The following is a 26,880-nucleotide window of genomic DNA, read 5'->3' as shown; positions in this document are numbered from 1 at the left end:
CATCTGACTTACTCCACACCACAACTGATACCAATATGTGTGCATATTACGCACAGTGCAGCTCACACAGTAAACGCATACTATTGAACACCCTCCCGACACTCTTTTCAAACCTTGAAAAAGGCTACTATATATCCCCGTGAAGTAACGTTTAAGTTCTAGTACAGTGGCAAAGCCACAAAAAGCCTGGAGTGCGTGCAGGGAAATCGTGCTCCACTGTTTTACAAAAGTCTGTCACAGGACAATGGACGAAAACCACAAGTTAACTTGGGTCACAAGGCCTGTTCTGCTGTGATCATCCTAAGATCCACACCAGTTCCCCCTTGACTAAGAATAACCCAGTCACTTTCTGGTAAGGCAACTATTTTGCTCATATTGGCTATACAGGTACAATGAATCACTTTTATATGGCCTTTATAGCCATGGGCTTGTAACCACCACAAAATCACTGGCTGGGCCACAATCTTGCAAGGGATTGGTTGATTTACTATGCAAACAGTAGCTTGAAAATCCACCCAATAGGACTGAGACCCTTGAAGACCAGCTAGGGCACTGATTGGTTTTGCCATCCTGATGGCTTATATAAGGGCCAATCCCACAGAGTTTTGGGGGGACCTCATACCATCAAGAAGAGTATGCAGTGACACATGTCCTTTGGATCCAGGGTCCCTGTGCTGAGTACCTCCTAGACCCAGAAGAGAGAGCTCTAACACCGAAGACAGAGAGACAGTGGGCTGGTTGGCCCACGGAGAGAGCTGGGTGTCTCCGTGCAGAGGTTTGCCTGCTGCTGAAGAGCTGTAACACTTGCCCATGCAGGGCAGAGGCCTGAGTGTGACATGCCTCCACCCTGGGCAGCATGGTGGGAGCCAGGTGGGCCCTCAGCCAGTGTGGGCCGGGTAATGTTGCAACAAGAGAGAGAACCACACAGGCCTGGGTAGCATGGCAGGAGCCAGTGGCAGAAGCCAGGAAGGGCCTGTTGGCAGAAGCTTGGGAGATCCTGTGCAGGGGGCTTCCTGCCTTCGAGGCAGGACCCAGCCAGTTCCAGTGGCAGAGCAGAAGCCTCAGGAGATGCAGCCCACCCAGCCCACCGGAGGCAACGGTGATGTGTGAACACAGCATCTGGCCTAAACCATGGTGCACCTACCCAGTGACATAAAAACGGTACTTATGTACTTGAGTACTCTGGGAAAGGGTAAGCATTGCTGCTTTGAAAATCTGTTGTTACTGTTTACCATTTGCTTTCTATAGATAATAATAATTACTTTCATTTTACCAACACTGTTTAAATGTCTGGTAAGTGCAGCTTGATCACAGATGAACATAGCCCCTATGGATGATTGATGCCAGTGGGTTTATGTGCCTCATTCCTAGTAGTCTTATGGCTGCCTAGAAGTTTGAGGTGCAGTCTGTCCGCATATGCAATGCAGATAGAAAGATATGAATACAGGCTGGAAGCAGGTATATTAAAAAACAAAAAAACATTATGTTGACTCGATTCCAACTCATAGCCATTTTATAGGACAGAGTAGAAATTCCCCATAGGGCTCCCAAGGTTATAAATCTTTATGGAAGCTGACTGCCACATCTTTCTCCCTCAGAGTGGCTAGTGGGTTTGAACCGTTGACCTTTCAGTTAGCAGCCTAGCACTTAACCACTGCACAACCAGGGCTCCTTAGGAAGCAGGTATGAACAAAGAAATCTGTCTTGGAAGAAGTACAACCAGAATATTCCTCACAAGCAAGGATGGCAAGACTATGTCTCACATACTTCGGACATGTTATTAGGAGGGATCAGTACCTGGAGAAGGACAACATGCTTGGTAAAGTAGAAGGCCAGTGAAAAAGAGGACAACCTTCAACAAGATAGACGGACACAGTGGCTGCAACAATGGGCTCAAGCACAACAACGAATGTGAGGATGGCACAGGACTGGGCAGTGTTTCGTTCTGCTGTATATAGGGTCACTATGAGTTGGAACCAACTCAGTGGCACCTAACAATAACAACAATAACAATTTCAAGTTAATGATTTGACTTTCTGGGTTTATCAATTGCACCAATACTGTACCCATATTCCAGAAGAGGCATACCGTGATGAGGAAGTTCCAAGGAGACAGAAGTATACGGCAGAAATACAGGATGGAGCACTAAAGGGAAATGTGTATGAGGCCCTCAGTGGAAGATGTGGCAGTTCTGGGTCACAGGCAAGGGTCACAGGCAAGTAATGATTCTGGAGTTGTGACATCAAATTTCTTGGTTACTTTGTATTTAATTTGGAGCTCTGTTAGGACTTTCAAGAGAGTAAAAAAAAAAAAAAAAAAAAAACCAAACCCATAGCTGTCGAGTCGATTCCAACTCATACAACCCTACAGGACAGAGTAGAACTGTCCCATATAGTTTCCAAGGAGCGCCTGGTGGATTCAAATTGCCAACCTTTTGGTTAACAGCCGTAGCTCTTAACCACAACACCACCAAGGTTTCCAGTTCTAGTGAGTAGAAAGTGCTACTTCAAAATACACAAAGCTGTTAGCAAGAGATCTAGATAGAAAAGCAACTCAGAGAACACAAATTTATCACATTATGAGACACTGATTCTTCCAGCAAACAGCATGTTCTTCCTATACTACAGAAACCCATGTCTTTAAAAGTGCAATCATACGTCAGCATCCCTTAATTTATTTACATTTCAACTTAAATTACAACTTAATAAAACAACACCAAGAAAAATACTGAAATGTACAGTTGTTGAGAGGCACTGCAGAACACAGCTCACTTCTTCTGGTACAATCAATTATAGCAATTTTACTTTTTGAGATTAAAGTTGATATAGTCAAGAGAGTTTTTCTTTGACTTTAGTGTTTTAGCTGGCTCCTGAATGCATCTAAAAAAATTATTATTAGTGCTGGTATATTTCAAATTATATGAGCATCTATAAAACTTCAGTACTCATCTAGAATTAGTCTCATTGTTATTGTATTATCTCTACAAGACTCAACTAACTATACAGTAGTTTCAAATATAGGGCCTAGAAATTAAGATTCCATAGCATACTAGAACATTAGAGACAAGAGCTTTTTACTGATGGTTTAAAAACAGTTGTTCAATTGTCTGAATCACTTAAGTACATAATATGTCTCAATTGTTTACAAAGAGCTGAAACAACTGGAGAAACCTACATAAGAGCACTATTTAAGCTATAGAATATTACTAAAGGATTTGACAATAAGCCAAAGAAAATTTTTGACATTAATTGGTCTGTCTCATACTCAGAAAATTACAATGATTTGCCTCATCATCTAAATAATAATACATACCTTAAAAGACTTCAACTTTTCCTCCAGGAATTTTTACTATTATTGTATTGCATGTGGCTCCGGTATCAGGATATGAATGAATGAATGAATGCTGATGTTCTAGTGCTCATATAAGTCTCTAAAAGGAACTCAACAGTTTTTTAGATATAGAAGTTAAGTCTGAAATGTTTAAATTTCTAAGTAACTAACTAGAAATTAACTCAGTGAATGCTGAGACCTACCTCAATGACTACCACTCTTACAAGCAGAATCATGTCAACCTTTTCAGAGTTTAGGAAACAATGATACATTTCATCACCCTCTGAGGGTATAATCTTGAAAGAACTTCAACCCACAATCCCCTAGTCCTCACAAATATACACATTGTCAGAAGCTCCTTTCTCTATTTTACATGACGATCAGCTTCTGCCCTCCTTGAGGCTGGCAGAGACAGGAACACATCCTGGGCTCAGCTAAAATCCTAAATACAGTGCGGGCCCATAGCAAGTGTTAGGTCAGAGGGAAGGAAGGAAAGATTAGCCAGTCTGCAACATACTGATAAACATTCCTGTGTTATTAGGGTCACTGTGAGTTTAGAATCGACTCGACGGCAATGGGAATGGTATTGTGCTGTGAGGGCCTGGGATTATGTTCTATTAAAAAACAAAAACAAAAATGAAAGATGGTTAAGATGCAACATCATTCTCAAGGCTGAGGAGAAAAGAATATACATACCGCATCTGTAATGTCTATTTCATATACTCTTTGGAAAGTCCTGCGCTCAAAGAAAACAAGTTTGCCGCTGCCACATCCCCTTTGAACAGATGTACCGGTGACTATGAGTTTATCATCTGGACTGAAACAACAGTCAGTCCTAAGGACAAAAAGAGTTTGTAAATATAAGCTATGACACCACACGGTGCAATAATGAGTGAGTTAACCAAAATATAAGCAACCTCACTGTAGTAAGAGCTTACATAAAACTTACAATAAGCCAAGCATTGATAATTGATATTAATTCATTTAATCCTCATAATAATCCTATGACGCAGACATTATTATTATTATCTCCATTCTACAGATGAGAAAACCGAGGCAGAGGAAGGTTAAATAAACTTTGTCCAAATCACACAAGTGGTGCAGCTGGGATTTAAACTTAGGCAGTATGATTCTAGAATTCATGCTTTTAATTTCTATAATACTGTATTTTTAATATAAAGGAAGTGTGGGAAAACTTCAAACTCTTTGTATGATTAATGTTGAAGAAGTGATTATTCTGGTCATTTTTTAAACTATTCTTTACTATCCTTACCCACCCCCACCTCCAAATAATTTGAATTAGATCAGGTCAACCACCCATGAAAAGAGGGGCAGGTTGCATCACTGGAACCCAATTGATAATTATGATTCAATAGCTCTTTTTAATAGAGATCTGGCCACCTCCATCACTTGTGACACACTGATTGTGAATAATCTAAGATATGACCCAAAGAAGTTATGTTGTTGTTAGGTGTCATCAAGTCGATCCCAACCCATAGCAATCCTATGGGACAGAGTAGAATTGCCTCATAGGGTTTTCTAGGCTGTAATCTTTACAGGAGCAGATCGCTGGGTCCTTCTCCCACGGAGCGTCTGGGTGGGTCTGAACCACCAACCTTTCAGTTAGCAGCCAAGCACTTAACTGTTGCGCCATCAGGCGTTATGTAGACGGCATTAATTGTTGCAGGCATAACAGCTCAAAAAATTCTTATCAGCTACAAATTCATGTTTGTTTTCATAGATAAATGCCACGGGCAGTGGACAGGCTGTGTTAGAGTTTGTGCTCCATTTATTATACAGCTTCCTCCACTGACGCTTCCATTTCCTTCATGCTCTCCCTGCTGGTTATTAGTTGACACAGATGTAAAATTTCATTTCCACCAACATAGACAAATTTGTCTAACCACTAACTACTGGGCTCAGAGGTCAAATCTCACCTCAACTGCCAACTTATATACAATCTTAGAAAAATCTTTAAACGCTTCAGTTGTCGACTTAGTAAAATGGCGGTAACAGTGTTCAGCTACCCAGAACAAGGTGGCCTGAACAACTGAAGAATACTGATTGATCAGAATGCCAGTAAGAAAAAAACTGAGAAAATGAGCTATACTGTAAATGTTCAGAAACTATTAGCAATTGCTTTGATAGAAAGAGGGTTCAAATTTTAAAAGACCACAAATATATAGGTTTACCCTGTCACTTACATAGTATTAGAATAATTAAATCCTTTAAAACACGTTTTACTACCTCAAGACCTGTGCATGCATATAGTATATACACACACAAACATGAACACACTCACACATAACATTTTAACTTCAAAAAAACATTTTTATAGCCTGAAGAATGTGCAAAATGAAAAGGAAAAATAAAATGCATCTTTCAAAAAACAGATTTCAATCACTTTCTCAAGTTCCTTTTCCAGAAGATCTAAAAAATATATGATAGAAATTACGACTAAGGTGAGCAATTTGTTTTTAATTCTCCTGTGCTGATCAAATATTAAAAATGTGCTACTTACATTGGGAACATGGTGGGAAGACCAGAGGCTGAAAAAAGTGGCTTATTAAACAGTCGAACATCCCATAATTTTAATGTATCATCACCTGATAGGGGAATGAGAGAGAGAGAGAGAGAGAGAAAAAAGATGGAAATGTGAATCATACAAAAAGAATTCTTCCAAGTTTAGAGATTGCTAAACTTAGTGGATAATTATTTTAAGAAGAAAGAAAAAGACCAGATGCACATCAGCATGTTTTCCTTTTTTAACTGTTCAGGGAGCTTGCAAGCAGTAGTTGTGAGAAGAGTAGAAAGCTCTATGATAATGAATTAGCTTTCTAGAAATTACTTGCCAGATGATGTAGCATCTCTAGGCTGAAAGGAACCCTGGAGAATCTACTCTAAAGCGTGATTTTAGAGCAGATGGTACTTCCCAGTGGTATATTTGAGCATAACCTGACTTCTCGAGAGGATCTTAATCTAATAACCATCAGGACTGAAAATGTTTCAATTCACAATAGATTCTCTTTTCCCATAGTGTGTGGGTAAGACCATCCATTAACGTTAATGAGGGTGAGCCATGTGACTCCCTTCCCTCCGGTGTAACTCTACCTGTGGCTATCATTCTTCACTTGCTGTGGAGTACAGCTTTTCCAAGCCACTTAAAGAATAATGAATATTCTTTTAAGAATTACTTTTTTATATTTCTATAGGGCTACTTACTAATTCCTGACCAGAACGAAAGCCAAAAACTCATATAAGTAATGTCTTTGCTGTTCTTTCTCCCCAGTGCCCACAGCTGAGATCTGCCTTAACCTCTCGGGTCCAACAAGGAATCAGTATCAGGTGCAAGTGAGGTGAGTGGAGAGTTCAATAAAAATCCCCATTCTCTCCCCAGCGACCCTTTCTCTGAAACCTGACTTTTGGCAGGTTAACCTACAACTAACTAGACTCTTGCACCTGCTTGTACTGGGAAAACTTTATAACATTCACCTTTGGAATGTCACTCTATTCTAACTAAAATCTTTACAAAGGTTACATATGAGGCTATAATCCTCAAACAATAGGAAAACATTAATCTGCACTTAATAGTTCAGCTAACCATCAGGTTCTGAAGCTAGCAGGGGTACCTTACAACACCCTGGGGACTCTTTGCTGAATAGACTTCCATCTGCCGAATTATATATGTCCATGAAAAAAAGTGATGGAATGCAGTATACATGTTATGTTGACCAATCAAGTCATCCAATAGCTATTATAGGATGGAAGGGGAAGGTAAGAATTTTCACCAAAATGGTTTTGATTGAAAATAGACTTAACATGGATCTGGTCCTATATTTCTAAGGCACTAGTTATTAAGTCGGTAGAGCCTGGCCTTTCTCAAAATCCTCTGGGAAGAATTTTCAGACCACACTCCCCTCTCACCCCCCTTTTCTCTTCCCACTCCACCTTGGGGATGTGGGTATACCACCCTAAAGATGCAAGCGTGAATGTGAAAATGTCTAGGTAGAGCATTTGTCATTTGAAAATTCCTCCCAGGGGATTCAGATACACTCCTGCAGTGAGAACCATTGTTTTAAGTATAAAATTTACATAGGTTTAATTAGGAGTCATCTCTGGATTCAAGTGGCAGGTTAGACTGATGGTCCAAAATACATGTTCTATAAAAGAAAAACCAAACCCCTTGCCGTCGAGTCGATTCTGACTCACAGCAACCCTATGGGACAGAGTAGAACTGCCCCATATAGTTTCCAAGGCTGTAATCTTTACAGAAGCAGACTGCCACATCTTTCTCCTGTGGAGTGGCTGGTGGGCTCGAACCAGTGACCTTTCAGTTAGCAGCCAAGCGCTTTAACCACTGTGCCACCAGGACTCCTTTTTATACATATCCACATTTCACCATACATACCATAAAAATGAAAGATACATACATGTGCTTTTTCTTTTAATTATGGAAAGGAGGCTATTTTGAATACAGTAGATAAGGTTTCCTTGAAGGAAAGGATCTGAATGGAGTTCTTAAGGATAAAGGACATGGACTGGTTAGATGGAAAGGAAAGCTGGGCCAAGTTAGATGGAAAGTGAAAGCTCGTCCCCTCCCTTCTCTCCCACTACCCTGTACACTAGATTGTAATTCTTTCAGGAAAGGGACCCTGTCTATGATGTTCAGTTTATACCCAGCACCTAGCATAATGCCTAACTCAGCATAGGTGCTCAATATACAGTAGTTGATTGAATGAATGAATGACTAAATATAGTGTTGCTGGATTCACCTACCTAAAGTGTAACTCCTTCTTTGGCCTAAAAATAAAGATTAAACTCTTTATGTAACACTGAAGGCCCTCTGTAACATGGTTCCAGCCAATTTATCCTGCTCTTTCCTTTCTCTCTCCACAAATGGTCCTACTAGAATATCATCAGTCATGTCCCACACTTTCAAATAATGCTTTGCTCATAAGCTGCCCTCACTATATTCACTCTCTTTCTGTCAACACGCAGCGTATTCATGTGAGAAAGATTCAGCAAAAAATTAGAAACAACCTATATCCAACCATATGAATGTGTATAAGTAAATTTACAATACAACCATACAGAACTCTGTAGCTATTAAAAATAACATCCAGGTATATAACTTTTTTGAACTGAATTGAGTTAATGTTTGAATTAAAAACAAGCAAACAAAAACAAAAAACAAACAAAAAAAGTCAACAAATAGAAGGCTTTGAAATACCAGACTCAGAATTGTAAAATGATACAGAAAAAAAGTAGACCAGCATCTGCAAAATTCCTAAGCTCATCCTTGGAGGCTTCAACCTTTTACGGAATTTGAAACTACAATAAAAACTAAAGCAAAAACAGTGCATATTTTCAAAATTTTTCTAGATAACTTTTAATACTAACAATATTGCCAAGTTGGAAATGTATTTTAATGAAAAAATTAGACAACAGAACATTAACAAAAACACAGCTAGCTTTACTAAGCACTGGGATATTAGTGTTAAACATTTGTTAGAGTTAAATATGATCATTTTATACATAAACCAAAAAACCCAAACTCAACGCCAACGAGTTGATTCTGACTCATCGTGACACTTTAGGGCAGAGTAGAACTGTCCCATAGGGTTTCCAAGACTGTAAATCTTTACAGCAGCAGACTGCCACATCGTTTTCCCACAGACCGTCGTCTGGTGGCTTTGAACCGCCGACCTTTTTGGTTAGCAGCCAAGTGCTTTAACCTCTGTGCCACATATTTTTAAAAAAAGTTTCAACCTACCTCCGCGAGAAGCAAGGACATTGCCATCGTAGGAGAACGCCACACAAGAAGTGTCTGTGCCTGGTTCATGAGCTTGTTTATAGTGGAATTTAGGATGAACCTGTTTGTGAAGAGAAGCAAAGTGTTAACACCTCATCTGAATTCAGTCGAGAACATTTTTGTGGCAATAACATTTCATTTTACCATCAGAAAATGATATGCACATATAGATAAGACACTAATTTCACCTGAATATAGTCTGCTTTCCTTCTGAAAAAAAAAATTCAAAAGGCTTTTTAAAACATCCATTTGTTTTCATAAGAGGAAAGAAGAGATAAAGTCAGCAGGAGACAATTTTTCAGACTGCCTGAGCAAGCTGTGAGCAATGCAAGATTGTCACAGCAGTTAGTTCTTCTTCTTATACTTATAAAGTTATTGGGACTATTTCCTGTATTTATCTAAAAGAGCAAAATATAAATAAAAATTACAAATAAGCATAGTATTTAATAACTCAAAAATATCTATCGTGTTCCTAGAATATGCCAGACACCAAGTACATGGTTGTACGTCTTTAACTATCTTTAATGTGCCCATAGGATAATAACAACAACAATAATAGCAGCAGCAGCTAACCCTTACACAGTGCTTATCATATTCTATGCGCTATATCCTTAACTATCTTGCCTATTTAATCCTCACAATCATCCTACCAGTTAGATTCTACTACTATCATCCTCATTTTACAGAGGAGGACATTGAGACACAGAGACTTAAGTATCTTGTCCAAGATCACACAGCTACTAAATAGAGTTAGGAGTGTGAACCAAAAAAAGCCTCCTCTCAAACACACTATACCCCCTCTCTTGCTGATACATGTAAATAGTCTTTTTACTTTTAATATCACTTCTATACAGTTAATGGCTTGCAAAAGGAACTCTGCTATACTAATCTCGCCACTCAGTTATGATTCAATGCCCAGCATAGACCAAAAGACTAGGGAGTCGATTATCCCCAAAAAGTATGGGCATAAATGAATGAAGATATTTGATACATTAAAAACATTGCCCCTACACAGCTGTCATCAATAGAGTTCCTGCTATGCTAGCAGAAACACATGTATGTGCTATGCCAGGAAACTGCTCAATGGTTCTGGGCCATTAGCAATTTTCCTAGGGTAATTCCACAGTGAGCAGATAGAGCCATTTCTAATGGTGACAGCATGTGGGTTTCCCCTGGGAGTCAAAGGTATAGGAATGCAAGTGACCTCATCTCCACTGGTCTTGCAGCAACCCTATCAAAGAACGAGTCATGAAACAGAGACTGTGTACTTCAAACTCCCAACAATATCCCTGACACCCAGTCACTGAGCTGACACTTGACAGCACCCAGTTGTGAGAATCACACGACCTCATTAAAGCAGTCCAGTCCATTTTTTCTTTTAACAATTTGTATAAAGTGAGTCAAAACTGGCATGGCCCAGTTCTTCTTCTGGGTGATGGTCCTAGAAATTTGTTTCAAAGACAGTTATCATGTGTCTTCCTTTCTTAGAATACAAAGCTAGGCGAATTCATTCACTCAGACTTTTTTACTGGGTATCAACTGTATGCCAGATACCATGTTTAGCAGGGGAAATACAAATGTGACAGAGGTAAACACGGCTCTTCTCCTCAAAGAAGGGATATGGATAAGCACACATATCTCTATACTTATCCATATGTATACTTATCCATATGTATGATATGTATATATCTATATATGTATGATATGTATATATCTATACTTATCCATATGTATCCATGTATCCATATGGATAAGTATATAATGGGGAAGTACAGAGTACGTAGTATGTGAGTACTGAGAAGGGGTTTGTAACCCAAACTTGGTAGGGGGTGGGGAGAAAGAGGGGTGAAGAGAAGAAATCAGAGAACTAATGGATAAAGGAAGAGTTAGCAGCTGAAGGGCCAAAAGGTAGGGGCCAGAGAGAGTATTCCAATCAGAGGAATACTGCATTGTGATAGGCCGAATTTTGGCCCCTACGACTTTTGCTTCCTGGCACCATGCCCATGAATGTGTTACCTTACATGGCAAAAGGGACTGTGCAGAAGTAATTAAGTTACTAATCAGTTGACCTTAAAATAGGGAGCTTATCCAGGATTATCTGGGTGGAGTCAGAGTAGTTACATGTACCCTTAAAAGCAGAACTTTCTCCTCGGTAAGGGCAGAAGAGGAAGCCATAGAGATGAGGCAGAAGAAGAAGATCAGAAGCATGAAAAGTATTCGATTTATCATTGTTGGCTTGAACATATGTCAAGGAAACAGGGACCTCAGTCCTAGAACCACAAGAAACTGAATTCTGCAAACAATCAGTGAGCTTGAAACAGGACCCTGAGTCCCAGATAAGAACCACAGCTCTGGCTGATACTTTGATTTTAGCATGGTGAGACCCTGAGTAGAGAATCCAGCCATTCCATGCATGACCTACAGAATTGTGAGATAATAAATGACTGTTGTTTTAAGTCACAAAATATGTGGTGATTTGTTACGCAGCAATGTTGTTGTTGTTAGGTGCCATCGAGTCAGTTCTGACCTGTAGCAACCCAGTGTACAATGGAACAAAATACTACCCAGTCCTGCACCATCCTCCCATTCATTGCTATGTTTGGGCCCACTGTTGCAGCTACTGTGTCAAGCCATCTCATTTGGGGTCTTCCTCTTTTTCACTGACACTCTACCAAGCATGAAAATAGAAAATTAATATTTAAGGGTCTGAAGACAAAAGAGCTTGCTGCAGTTAAGAAACTAAAAATTAACTATAGCTGTACTGGAAGGTGCAATGGTTAAGCACTTGGCTGCTAACCGAAAGGTTGGTGGTCTGAACCCACCTAGCAGCTCTGCAGGAAAAAGACCTAGCAATCTGCCCCGTAAAGATTACAGCCAAGAAAACCCTATGCGGCAGTCCTGCTCTGTCACATGAGGTCGCTATGAGTCAAAAATCAACTCAATGGCACCCAACAACAACATATTGGAGGTAGGAGCCCTGGTGGCACAGTCGTTAAGCCCTCGGCTGCTAACTGAAAGGTCGGCAGTTCAAACTTACCAGCCACTCCGCCTTGGAAACCTTATGAGGCAGTTCTACTCCAGCCCATAGGGTCACTATGAGTTGGAACTGACTCGATGACAATGGGTTACAGTTTTGTATGCAGGTAGGGTGTTTAGAAACCTTTACAATTAATTGTTTATAATGCAGAAGCAGTGAATATACGCCACAAAACAAGTCCCCTACTCTGTCTTTCTGACTTCCCACAATATTTCTATTGCTATATAGATTAACAAGGAGCCCTGGTGGTGCAGTGGTTAAGCTCTTAGTTGCTAACCAAAAGGTCGGCGGTTTGAAAACCATTGGCACTCCATGGGAGAAAGATGTGGCAGTCTGCTTCTGTAAACATTAAAGCCTTGGGAACGCTATGGGGCAGTTCTACTTTGTCCTATTGGGTTGCTATGAGTGGGAACTGACAAGATGGCACGGTTTTGTTTGTTTTTTTAATATAGATTTAGATCTTAGTGCAAACCTGATTTAAAGTAACTAATGGCTCCATATTAATAATTAAGATTTCAAGGGAGAGGAAGCGATTAGACTCAAAATAATGTAATTCATCTTCTCTTTTAAAGTGCTCTTCCATTATTAACTTCACCTTAATCAGTAACAAGTTTATTCCAATGAAATAAAATAGCCAAAGGTGATCCTAAATGTACATAAAACATCAACACTTGAGAAATCTGTGATAGCAAACACTCTCACACTTTGAAAACAGTCATCCTGACTGAAAACGCTTCTGACATAATGTGGTGAACCTAAAACTGCAACTCGTCCCTTTGACTCCTTTTATAATCATCCTCGGCAAAGAACACTGTTCTTCAGGTTACCTGAGGTTAGTAACTTCCTTACATGGGTTTCTAGTATCGTGTCGCAAATATTCATAATGATGGAAGATGCAAGCACAAAAAAACTAGAGTTTTAAAGGCCCTCTTTGAGATCATACAGTACAAACTCCCAGTCGCTAAAATTGTCCATATATCCCTTCTTAGTGGATGGTCACGGAGCCTCTAGTGGTGCAGAACTTATTACATCACTGTGACAAGTATGTTGTTAGGTGCTCTATCAAGCCATTTTTGACTCATAGCGACACCATGTGACAGAGCAGAACAATCCCAAAGGGTTTTCTTGGCTGTAATCTTTTATAGAAGCAGATCACCAGGTCTTTCTCCAGTGGAGCTGTTGGGTGGGTTCGAACCACCAACCTCTTGGTTAGCAGCCGAACATTTAACCATTTGTGCTACCAGCAGCAAGTATACGGTGTGACAATTCCACAAAGGGACTATAGACCTCTACAGGCTTAATCAAGTAGAAGCCCCAACTGCAGCTTCTGTGCCAAATGAGATATCACAGTGAGGGTAGATTAATAAGATTTCTAGGTAACTTTGGCTCAAGGACTCCCAATAGGCATAGCCAAAGCTTTCTTAGAACTGTGCTGTAGTCTGAGATTTCTATTCAACCTTCCTTCCTTCCCTCTTTCCTTTATAGGGGTCAGAGCTGTATCACCTCCTCTAGTTCCTTACTCACTTTGTCCTCACAGGCATTTATATAATTTATATAATTAATCTTACAGATCTAATACTGCCTTGGCATCTGCCTCTCAGAGAACACTAAATAATACAGGACATTAGGAAAAAAATACAAGCATAGGATTGTAAAGGCGTATACATTGGGGCTTGCTCTCTTGGTGCTTTCAGAACTCAGCTTCCATGTGACAAAGCTTGGGCTAGCCTTCTGGATGAGCAGAGATATGTGCCAGAGATATGGGCCTGTTGCCCCAGCTGACATCTAGCCAACCGCCAGACACATCAGTGAGGTCATCCTTAGATCATCCAGCCCCGGCTGAGCTCTTAGTTAACTGCAGATGCAACAGACAGCCAGTAGAAATCAGCTGAGCCAGTCCAGACTAAAAGAACTGGCCAACCGACCCAAAGAATCATGAGAAATAATAAATGTTTGTTGTTTTAAGCCACTAAGTTTTAGTATAGAGTACTTGGATGGTACAAACAGTTAACATGCTCGGCTGCTGATGGAAAGGTTGGAGGTTCATGTTTGTCCAGACGCATCTTGGAAGAAAGGGCTGGCAATGGACTTCCGAAAAATCAGCCATTAAAAATCCTGTTGAGCAAAGTTGTACTTCGACACATGTGGGACTGCTATGAGTCAGAGTCTTCTCAACAGCAGCTGGTTAAGTTTTAGAATAGTTCGTTATGGAACAAAAGCTAACTGATGCAACACACAGAGCATGTGAACAGTGCCTGGCACACAGTAAACACTATGTGTTTGTCATTATTATAAGTCAGGTGATAATATGAGAGCATTATTATCAGCTTTTTAAGAAGGTTGATTCCTTCTCCTCTACCTTAAATTCTACCTAATAATATCCATCATAAACTAGTACCAAGACCCTATAATTCAAATTTATTAAATTTTACCAGGTCTTGTGCTTTAAATAATCTCTTGCATTCCTCTCTTGCCATTTTACACCTGCCTGTGAGAACAAGAATTTTCTCTAGCAACGTTTCTTAATCCTTGTCATGGGTGGCTTTGGATAATCATTTTTCCTCAGTAGTTATGGTCCGTTTCCAACCATTTGCAGCCATTTCTTCACATTCTTTGACACCAAGTGAGACCATGATTCCAGCAGATAATATAAAAGTGAGAGAAGGGCTAGCTTGGAAATAGCTCCTTCTTGGAAGACATAGAAGGGAGGATTGTATTTAAGTTGCTTTTCTTTATGGTTGTAGGTGAAAGTTCTTTCTCCACATTTCTAATCCTTTCTTTCAAGTAGGTAAGGCTCAGATTATTTCTTTCTCAGGTATACCATCTCAACTCCAGGAACTCCAATGAAGATCTTAGAGTATAGTATAATATGTTATATATCACACTTCATGGTGATGACAAGAGGAGCTTACTTAACAATAAATACAGCAAATGAGTGTGTTTTAAGGAAGCAATATGCTTCATAAGTTAATAGTTTTCCAAGTTTCTAACTTAAAATCAATAATTATGTTCCAGCCAAGATGTTTTTCCCCTTTCCTTCTCTCTGTCTTCCTTTCTCCTTCTTTCCCTTTCTTCTCTTTAAAGGAATAATACAAAGACAAGAAGCAGTGCGATATGGCAACGGTCCATTCACCACCTCCCATAAAATAAAAAGTGAGATAATGATATTGTTAGGATCCGCATTTACAATATCAACCACATTTACTGAGGACCCATCATGCACACAACACTGAAATAGATAAATGAACAGAAGACATGGGATTTTCTTGAAATGATTTGCAATTTGAGAAAACGGGGAAAACAAGTAAGACCTCTTTTTTTTTTCCCAGAAAACTTTGCACCCACGATAAGCCAAGCATTGTGTCAGGTTTGGAGGGCACAAAAATGACAAAGAATTACCTTGTGCCATGACAGGGAAGCTCCCAGGTGAGAAAGAAAGAGAAAGTGCATTTATGACCACACCTGAATTCTCCAGCACTGTTTTCCACTCAGTCTCGGTTTACTATTGCAACCACTGGGAGGGATTTCAGCTAACAGCTATGACACAGCATTAATTTTTCATCTGTATTTGGCAAAGAGATAGTCCAGCCTTCACTCATAACTGGACTATGTTGCAATCATATGCCTCTTTGGTCATCTCAAACCAGGTGACTGCAGTGTGTAACTACCTAGGGCTCTCTCTATCTGAGGACCAGCTGGAAGCTGCAGTTTCAGGAAAAAGCTCAGCCACTGAGATGTGTGAGTCACAGGCAGAACATGACGCCAGTGCTCTGGAATCTTCTGGCTCCCCACGTGCTTGCAACTTGGAATTCAAGGTGTTTACTTTAGTCTATAAAACAAACCCCTTATGGCTAGGGCACAAGTTACCTTCACATTAATCTCTTATAAATCCTAGCTGAGATCAGTTGGTACCAGTTAGGCACTGTAGATTTATACTACAGAAATCTGAATGCAAAATTTTTAAAGCCCCACAAAAGACCCAACCTTTTGGGATTTCAAGAAGGCATGAAATGAGACATCCTGTCTTTCTCGGACTTTGAAAGTAAATTTATAATCTTGAGACATTATACAAGATAATTTAAAGATGGGAATATTTTCTGATTAAAAAAAAAATCAGTTGTCATCGAGTCAATTCTGACTCATGGTGTCTATTTAAACATCTGGCATATTTTATTGTTCTGATTTTAAGCAAATTATAATTTTTTACTGGGAAAAAAAACGAGGTAACTAATACAGAAATCTCATCTGATGTTCTTTAGGTCTCTAAGTGAGGATATCACCTAAATCACCAAGAGGAATGATTTAAGAACAAAGTCCTTCCAGAGAGATAGCCCAAGAGCAGGGTTTCCCAGAGGATGTTTTGTGTAACATCACCACATCAGGGGACATTCTATAGCCAACCAAGCCTGGGAAACTAGAGTTTATTTGCATACCATGGCCTCATCTTGAAGATTCACAATGCACACTGGATTATTAAAAGCCAGAGTCTTTTAAGTAGTAGTCCTAGAATAAATCAACCTCTTCAACATTTTCAAAGATTATTTGACCATGGAATCTTTTTTCACATAGTACTTACTAACATAGATAGCACTAACATCCTATGGACCTTAATTGGGGAGACACGTATCCAGAGCAAGGGTTAGCAAACTTCTTCTATAAATAGCCAGACAGCAAATATCTTAGGCTTTGAAGACCATACGATCTCATTTTAACTGTTCACTTCTGCTGCTGTAGTGTAAAAGTAGCCACAGACAATATATAAACATTATCAGCTGCAGGTGCAAAAGGGATGCAGGTGCAAAAGAGATATGGCTGTGTGTTCTAATAAAACTTTATTTACAAATGAGATGGCAGGCTGGATTTGGCCCACAGGTCATAGTTCGCTGACCCCTGATCTAGAGAGAACAAAAAAAAAAAAAGCTAAAAAAGGGTACTTAATTTACCAAACTAAAGACTTTCTTGTAGTTCAATAATAATTTTAACTTGTCACATTAATGGTGATGGGAATAGTAACAACAATAATAATAGAGCTACATTTATTGAACATATTACTAACTAGTGCAGTAAAGCATACATTTGCTAATCTCACCCTTTCAGTAAGCCTCCTGAAGTGTACGTATTATTTTTGCAAACAAGAAAACTAAGGCCAAGTAAGGTAACTCACCGAAAGACATAAGACTAGTAAATTAAGTGCCAGAGCAAAATCTGAAACCCTGATTCTAACTCTAGAACTTTTCCGTACTCTTCACTAAAACACCCCTTTATTCATAAGCTGTATGTTTTACCAGGCTTCTTTTGACATCTATGGTAGATGGTTATAATAATGGCCCTCAATGAATTGGCAGGATAGTTCAAGAGGGATGGATAACATGAAATAACTGTTTTTCTCCCTCAAATTACATATTTTACACTATTAGGGATTTCAAAAAAATTCTATTATAAATTCAAACTAAGGCAGGAGCTAGCAGTCTTTTATCCATACAGGGGCAGTAAAAATTCACAAACCAGTCATTTCTCACCTCCGTCTAGTCCCAGTCAATGGGGGCTGGTACGCAATAATAATAGCTAACATTTATTGGGCACTTACTATGGAATAGGTACAAATCCAAAGCGCACGGTATATATGTATTAACCCCTTGAATCTTCTCAGCAACCTTATGAGACAGGAACCATCATCATCCCCACCTTCCAGTGAAGGTTGTTGTTAGCTGATGTTGAGTTGATTCAACTCACATTGACTCCATGTGTAAGGAGTAGAACTGCACCATACGGTTTTTAAGGTTGTAACCTTTTGGAAGCAGTTCACCAGGCCTGTCTTCCAAAGTGCCTCTGGGTGGATTCGAACTGCCAATCTTTAAGCTAGTAGTGCTTAACCATTTACAGCATCCAGGGACTCCTCCAGTGAGAGCATTGGGGTGCAAAAAGGTAGTTAGCTGCCCAAGGTCATGTGGCCAGTAAGTGGAAGAGCCAGGGCTTGGACCAGGCAACCTGGCTCCAGGGCCTGCACACTAAACCACCACTATGCATGGTACATACTAATGGCTTCTCTGACTCCAGGCTCCCTCTGCTCTGGCCTCTAACTGCAACTAAAGTGGGCCTGGACTCTCTTTTTGTGGCGCCCTTGCACTTTCCTTATTAGGCCAGTCCTCTGTCCAGACACCAATGGAGTTAGAAGGTAAAAAGTGGGGAAGTGCAGCAAAAGAGTCAAGTGTGGGATAGTGGGAGAGCACTACACCAGCTGCCGGAAACAGATATCATCATCCATTGTTAAACCTAATCCCAAATCACTAGCTACATTCAATCCATAAGTGTAGGCTGATTAGCCTTTACCCAAGAAGATCACACCAAGAGTCCCTGAAGTAATTTGAAACTTGGTAAGGGCAAATAGCACAAGTTACAAACTGGCAATAAGGAAATCACACTAACTACTATGGATCTCCTTAGCTGCCCTTTATATGATGTTACCTTTTCTATCTTTACTCTTAAGTTTGAGGTAATAGGGGATAGGATCTTAGACTGTCTACATCACATAAGAAACACAAATGTGAACACAAGTGCAGCTCCCAATTCAGCTCTTTAATTGAAAAGGAACTTGAAAGTCATTGTGCCAACACCGGAAGCACAGTGCCGTGGAATGACCTGCCTAGACGGGAGGGAAAGCCCAGCGGTCCCCCCTTTGAAGTCCAGCTGCCTGAGATTCACTGGCAGCCAATCTTCAAAGAGAGCCGATGCTTCCTTCCCTCAGCTTGGCCGCCAAGCTTCCCGGGCAGCTGGGCAGATTTAGCCATTCTCTGCCCAGCTGTCTGTGAACTCTGGCAGCCAGTTCAAGTAAGGGATAGAGAGGTGGTGGAGAAGGAGGGTGAGGAAGAGGGAGTGCTGGAGGGAGGGGGATGGCGGGCCCAGTGGCGCCAGGACAAAGAGGATGCTGGGTTTCCTTGGAGCCGACCTCATGGAGGTCGGTCAAAAGATTAAGCTTCCAAGGAAAGTACAATACAACTACTACAACACAAATACACTTTCCTTCAATACCTAAGTGAATCTCAAAAATCTAAGCTGTGAGTGACACTCTTCTAAAGATGGCCCAGTTACCACAGAAGAAAGTACAATCTCTACATAGGGATGTAAGGAACAAACCTATGGGTCAAGCACCAAAAATATGCAGTCCTTTACTGATTCTGATTTTCCAGCATCATGGGAACGTTTGGGGGTTGTTTGCTGACTTTGCTGTGGTAACCCTTCTGTTCCTCTGGCAGCCAATAACTGAAACCACTTTTGTTTTCTGCGCCTGTGCAGCAGATGCCTGGAAAAGACTGGCACGTTGTAACATAAATATTACCAATGTGTTGTTATGTTTATCCTCTTGAACCACATGGTTGGCATGGAGAAATGTGAACGTTATCAGCTGTAGGTGCAAAAGGATGCAGAATAGTTGCTGGTGTTAGAAGTCTAACCAAGATCCAGATTTCAGATTGAGTAAAATGGGAGCCTACTAAAATGACTCAAATCTAGGAGAATGGAAGGAAGAACTGAAAGGTCATAAGCAGAAGAATAAATCAGATTTGCATTGTAGATAAAGTTCTCTAGCAGCTATAGGGAAATGGAGAAGAGGAAAGTTGGCAGCCAGGAGAAAAATGATCATAAATTTCATGAAAATTTTCCCTAGTTTTGTACAATTTGGTTAGAAAGGGAATGCATGAATAAGCTTGTACCATACACCATGACAATATAAGGAAAAATATTCAGACAGACTATCTTTTAAGTCACTAGCTGCAAAAACATCCTCCCTGCTCTTTATTGTTGTTGTTGTGTGCTGTTGAGTTGACTCCAACTCATAGCGACCCTATATGACAGAGCAGAATGGCTCCATAGGGTTTCCTAGGCTGTAATTTTTATGAGACAGATTGCCAGGTCTTTCCTCCCTTGGAGCCAACAGTGGGTTCAAACAGCTGACCGTTCAGTTAGTGGCTGAGTGCTTAATCATTGTGCCACCAAGCTTCCTTCTCTGCTCTTTAGAGCTCCTTAAAACTATATAACACAGCAGCCAGCCTTAAGTACAGTGATTTTAAAGATGTACGATTCAAAATTTATAATCTAAATTTAAAAGTACAATAAAGAACCTATAGAAGATGCGTAATTAATATTTGCTGAAATTAGTCTGTTTATCCATTCATTTTACAAACATTTATGGAGCCCTTGCTATGCATGAGGCACTATGTTAGGTATTGCAGATACCACCAAGATTAACAAAGTGACTACCTCAATGAGTTCTGTCTAGAAAGGGAGGCAAACATAAAAACAAATATTTGCAACATATTGTGCAATAAATAATGGCAGTATCCACATACTATATAGTAAACCAACAAAAGAATAGTCAATTCTAGTATGATAGTGTACCTTTGGAACTACACGTGGGACGCAAGATCAGACCAGTAGCAGATAAGACTGAAGAGCCAGAGGTCAAATCATCAATGGCCTCATCTGCCCTTTACCTGTGGGCAATGTTGAGCTTCTGAAGGGTTTTAAAGAGAGAGGGGTGATATGATCAGATCTGCATTTAGAAAGATCACCCTGCAACAGTGGAAAAGATAAACTAGAAAAGGGAAGACTGAGGGCAGGGAAATGAGTTAAGAAGCACCTGCAGTGGTCTAAGACCACTGACAGCTTGTGAGGACTTGAGGCTGAGCAATGGAGGAGTATGTATGAGAACACTTTAAATTGTAATCGGTGACTTTGGTATGGGCAGTTTCAGTGAATTTGTAAAGAAGTGGGTAGAAAGCTGGCTATAAAAGAAGAAACAGTTGGAGATGGCCGTTATTAAACAAAATAAATAAAAAGCAGAAACTTGAGCATATTTTCCAGCAACCAATAGGGATGAAAAGGATACAAATACAGGAAAGGGAGTAACTGACAGAATTCTGTCCCAGAGGAAGCAGGAAGGATGCAATCAAGTGCACAGGTGGAAGGATTAGTGAGGAGCTAGAAGAGAAAGACCTCTGCCTTGGAGATTGCAGGCAAGGGGGCTGAGAGACCAAGGAGGCCTGAATGCAGAGACATAAGTATAGACATGAAGGTGGAAAGTCTGACAGAATTTCAGCCTATTGTTCTTTTTCTTCTATGAAAAGGACAGGAGATAAAAATAGGGGGTGGGGGGATATAAGGTGGGCCAGAGACGAGCTAGGAAAGTTTGAAAATACCCGATGAAGTGAATGACAGGGATAACTGGACAAGGAAAAAGGAAGTGATTGCTGAAGGCAAGGAAGATCCGTAAGAAAAGATAAATCATAAATCTGGAATGATACCAACCTTTCCAAACTATCAGTATTATCAAATTGCACTCAAGAGTGAAAAAGAAAGAAAGATATGATGAGGGTTGCAGGATAGAGAACAGAAAATAAAGTACATTTTAGAATCTTGGTAAAATTTATACTGCTGGAGTCAAATAATCTTTTGCCTGTTCTCCAAGGACTATATCCCAGAGTTAACTGGTTTAAATTTGCATTTTTTTGTCCCAAATGTTGAAGTTGAGGTCAAAGGGTGATGCAATTTTAACTTGGCAGCTCTATTACAAAAATTAAACTTTTTTCTCTTTCTAAATGTAAACTTCATTACAGAAAGTACTAATATTCTGCTTATTCTAAGCATTCCTGTTGCCGTAGTCAATTCTGACTCACAGGACGGAGTAGAATTGCCCCATAGGGTTTCCAAGGAGCCACTGAAGATTCGAACTGCCAACCTTTTTGGTTAGCGGCTGAGCTCTTAACCACTGCACCACCAGGGCCCCGTTCTAAACATAGCACTAACTTATTTCAGTAAAGCAGGAGTTCCAATTTCACACACAATGGCAGATAACAAGATTAACAAAATCAATTTGAAGCAAATGTTTATTGGTTGTCTTCTAGGTCCCTGGCCTTGTGCCATGCTTGGGGAAACAGATGCAAAAAAAAAAAGAAAAAAAGAAAGGAAACCATAATACCTGTCTTCAAGAAGATTATACTCTAACTCAGATCCTAAGTGTTTAATAACTTTTTTCCTTGTTATAAACTTCTCACATTTGATAATGATGATCTTGGTGGTGTGATCCTCTCAACCAAAACTACAAAAATGAACACTGACCAAGTAGTGACTGTCAGCGGAAAGTTAAAAAAAACTGTATTTTCATTTATTTTTAAACTGTAGAAGAAGAGAGAATACGGAAGAAGTTACTATGAATTTATAACAATCTATAAGCATTCAAGAAATTAGGGATATCCAGCTACTCCTAACAAATTAAAATCTTACACCATTTATTTCCACATTGCAACAGGCTGAGGGAAGAGACAGAGGCTGTCCTAAGGTAATATGACAAAAGAAGCATTATTTGAAGTAAGGAAGCTGTAACTCATTTATTAGTAAGGAATCATTAAATACAGCACAGGGAAACACTAAAATTATTTTTATCAAGGGAGGCCAGGTTGTTTCCTCCTTTGGGCAGACAAATATGTTCTGGAAATGAATACAAATCAGTGTTCATTAGGGATTCAAGGCTGAGATCTTTAAGTCTTTTCCATGTATTTAGTATTTACCTTTATCCTGAAAAAAGAGCTTGGCTGTTAATCAAAAGGTCAGCAGTTTGAATCCACCAGCCGCTCCTTGGAAACACTATAGGGCAGTTCTTCCCTGTCCTATATGGTTACTATGAGTCGGAATCAACTCGACGGTAATGGGTTTGGTTTTTTGGTTTATCTACAAAACTGTCTACCCCCACGAGCTAAGAATATTCTCTTAAACTCTCCTTTTCACCCAAGTTTTAATGGAAAAATCCTGAAACTCTGCTATTTACCAACACGTCAAGTTCTGAAAGGCTATTCATAAGTTCACTTGCTCCTCAGATCCTTCACACTATCTGTTGGTGACAGGCACAGGTGATGAGCTTGGCCGTCGCATGTTATTGTTGTTGTTGTTAGGTGTCATCAAGTCGGTTCCAACTCATACGGACCCTATGTACAATAGAACGAAACACTGCCCGGTCCTGTGCCCTCCTCATGATCATTATGATCGAGCCCATTGTTGTAGCCACTGAGTCAATCCATCTCCTTAAGGGTTTTCCTCTCTTTTGTTGACCCTCTACTTTACCAAGCATAATGTCCTTTTCTAGGGACTGGTCCCTCCTAATAACATGTCCAAAGTATGTGAGATGCAGTCTCACCAACCTTGCTTCTAAGGAGCATTCTGGTTGTACTTTTTCCCAAACAGATTTGTTTGTACTTTTGGCAATCTATGGTATATTCAATATTCTTCACCAACACCATAATTCAAAGGCATCAATTCTTCTTCAGTCTTCCTTACTGTCTTAGTCATCTAGTGCTATTATAACAGAAATAACACAAGTGGATGGCTTTAACAAAGAGAAATTCATTCTCTCACAGCCTCGTAGGCTAGAAGTCCGAATTCAGGGTCCCAGCTCCAGGGGAAGGCTTTCTCTCTCTGTCAGCTCTTGGGGAAGGTCTTGTCATCAATCTTCCCCAGACTAGAAGCTTCTGAGCACAGGGACCCCAGGTCCAAAGGCGCACTATTCTTCTGGTTCTTGTTTCTTGGTGGTATGAGGTCCCCATGTCTCTCTGCTAGATTCTCTCCTTTATATCTCAAAAGAGATTGATTTAAGACACAACCTTATCTTGTAGATTGAGTCCTTCCTCATTAATATAAATGCCTCTAATTCTGCCTCATTCACAACATAGAGGCAGGGTTTATAACACATAGGATAATCACATCAGATGACAAAATGGTGGGCAATCACACAATACTGGGAATCATGGCCTAGCCAAGTTGACAGATACTTTTGGGGAACACAATTCAATCCATGACATTTATTCATTGTCCAGCTTTCACATGCATATGAGGCAATTGAAAACACCATGGCTTGGGTCAGGCGCACTCTAGTCTTTAAAGTGAGATCTTTGCTTTTTAACACTTTAAAGAGGTCTTTTGCAGCAGATTTTCCCAATGCAATGCATCCTTTGATTTCTTGACTGCTGCTTCCATGGGTGTTCACTGAGGATCCAAGTAAAATGAAATCCTTGACAACTTTCATATTTTGTTCATTTATCATGATATTGCTTATTGGTTCAGTTGTGAGGATTTTTATTTTCTTTATGCTGAGGAGTAATCCAAACTGAAGGCTGTAGTCTTTGATCATGTAGCATGATTTATAGTCTATGAATGCTCATAGGAGGAAGAGTTTCTATAGAAAGCTTCAGATCATTTTAACCGTCAGCTCATGACAAATTTCTATTGGAGAAGACAAATCAGCTCTGCTTTGTCTCTTTGCTCTGGGAGACAGGAAGCATAAAACCAAGTTTTATGGTGTACCCCAGGAGCTGTGCTTTCCTTTATGGCTGTAAAGTTAGTATTTTTTCCTATCTCTCTGCTTTCCCCCTTATACCATTCTATTATTATTATTGTTGTTGTTACTTCTCCTCCTCCTTCTCCTCTTCCTCCTACTCCTTCTCCTTCTCCTCCTTCTCCTCTACTATTAATACCACTGTCATCTGTGTTTTGATATGCTAACTCCTTTTGAAAAAAGGACAAGATAAAATTCAATTATTTAATCAAGAAATCAATCATCATTATAATCTAGTGATTTCTAGGTATTTGTCTATGCATGATTCTAACTTCCTAAAACTAAACCAATTGTTGGAAACAATAAGATCAAAGTTACAACATAGCTAAATTAAAAATATCCGTTCCATAAGTGTTAAAAAGTAAATGTGGGTTCTGCTTCCATTATAATGAAGAAAAGTCACAAAAGAAAGACGTTCTTTCCCTAACAATTAAAAAAACAAAAACAAAAAAACTCAACACCTGGATAATTTGAAAAATCATGATTTTTTTAAAGACCATCTGAGCAATGAGCTCACAGAGGAATCAGGTGAGTTGAATTCCAAAGGGAGACAAACTTCTTGAAGGGGAGAAGAAAACATACAAACTGTTCCACCTTTGCCAGAGCATGAGATGATAGGGCAGTCATAAAATCAGTTTAACAAATGTTCAAAGGCTGAGTGTGGTCTAGCATGACAAGAGAGAATCTCTGGTGATCTAAACACAAATGGAGTCTACATGCACTTGCCAACTTATTTCCATGGGCCTCCACTGGACAGTCAGGAAAAAGATTGAGGATAAGAGATCTGGAAGAGTCCCTTGATGGCACAGGCGTGCAGAGACTGATAAGGTCTGATGGTGGAGGAGGAGCACATGGAGAGGTTCATCCATTTTCCAGGCCCAGGATGAGTACCAAGGTGAGCTCCTGCTGTGGGGCAGGCAGGAAACCTATCCACATCCAGGAAGGAGAGAAGTAAGAAACCTTGGGTGCAGGGGGCCAGATCCTACACTGACATGAGGCAAAAACCATCTGCTGCTGAAATAAAAAAATACCATTTGCAATAGTATCAAAGCACATGAAAATCAAATAGAAATCTACATCAAACTATGTCTTCTGTGGTCAGTAAAACAGGGATTAATCAAGACAAAAATTTCAGGGCTATTACTTAATTGAGAGGAGGAAGTAACTAATTCTGCCTAGTGGGGCTAAGGATGTCTTCACAGAGGTGATAACATTTAAGGTGAATTTTGAAGAATGACTAGGCAGTCATCAGGCAGAGAAAGGGGCAAATTATATTCTAGGTAGAGGGAATATTATTTTCTAAGGCAAAGGGTACAAAAGGGCATACAACCATTCCTCACTTATCGACACAGTTAGGTTCCAAAGACCAAGCTGTTATGCAAAAATCAGTCTTATTCAAAAACGGAGGATGACCACATCAGATTACAAAATGGAGGATGACTACATCATTACATGACTGCCAAATTACATCATTACATAACTATCAAACCACTGGGAATCATGGTCCAGCCAATTTGACATACAACCTTAACCATCACAGCCAAAATTACTCTTGCCTCACACCCCAGTGTTCATTACTGCCAGATGTATGCTGTTAATGTGCAAAATGGTCAGATAGTTGAATTTTTACTATTGTTGTAAATGCAAAATGATGGAATGTGATAGTTGGTAAGTGAAGCGTACGTGTAGAATGTTTAGAAACGACAAACAATTGTTTGGTAGCCTCATATAATATTCATGCTGCTCCTTCTCACCATTATCTAGGGTTAAAGAGTTGGTTATACTTGATTTCCCACAGAAAAGGTATCTTCTATGACTGTATAAATCTTACTTAAGTAGTACCCAAAATACTTAGTGGAAAAATGAGAACATATGTACCTGTATATTTTCCATTTTCATTGTAAAACAGAGATAGTGAGGTAACATTAATCTGTAACCACATTAGTCTATTTTCACAATTAAAGACACCCATATTTTCTTAAAAACAGTGACTCACCTAAACTTGTAAAAAGTTAACAAGTTTGGGTTTCCTGTCATTGCTCTACAGATTTTTTAGTCCTAATTCCTTTTTGAAAAGTTATCACTTGGGTAAAAACACATCCATTATGTAATTACAGTGGGGAGTTTATGTGTGACAGGAGTAATGTGTGCATGCCATGGTATTTGTAAGAAAGAGGGTGTCAGAGAGAAAGTAAGCAATCATTTATAAAGGAAATAAAGTGTTAACTTTTTAAATTTGGGTTTGAAGATGCCAGGATTTTCGTGGAAGATAGACCAGGCAGCTGCTGTTGTTCCAGATCAATACCGTATTTTCTGCAAACA

At 39.7% G+C, this 26,880-nt stretch overlaps 1 protein-coding gene across 1 annotated transcript in view; it reads right to left on the bottom strand.

The window, feature by feature from the left end:
- WDR70 (WD repeat domain 70) overlaps positions 1 to 26,880 on the bottom strand; it is a 335,096-nt gene that overhangs the window by 68,308 nt on the left and 239,908 nt on the right. Inside the window, exons 11-13 of the mRNA XM_004387889.2 lie at positions 9,104 to 9,203; positions 5,852 to 5,936; positions 4,027 to 4,165 (exon numbers count right to left, since the gene is read on the bottom strand). Of these exons, the coding sequence (XP_004387946.1) occupies positions 4,027 to 4,165; positions 5,852 to 5,936; positions 9,104 to 9,203 (324 nt within the window). The remainder of the gene's footprint in view (positions 1 to 4,026; positions 4,166 to 5,851; positions 5,937 to 9,103; positions 9,204 to 26,880) is intronic.

Source organism: Trichechus manatus, unplaced genomic scaffold (assembly GCF_000243295.1).
Source record: "Trichechus manatus latirostris isolate Lorelei unplaced genomic scaffold, TriManLat1.0 scaffold00197, whole genome shotgun sequence".
NCBI classification, from domain to species: domain Eukaryota; kingdom Metazoa; phylum Chordata; class Mammalia; order Sirenia; family Trichechidae; genus Trichechus; species Trichechus manatus.
Note: the sequence above shows the minus strand (reverse complement) of the source record. Positions and strands in the feature narration are given on the sequence as shown.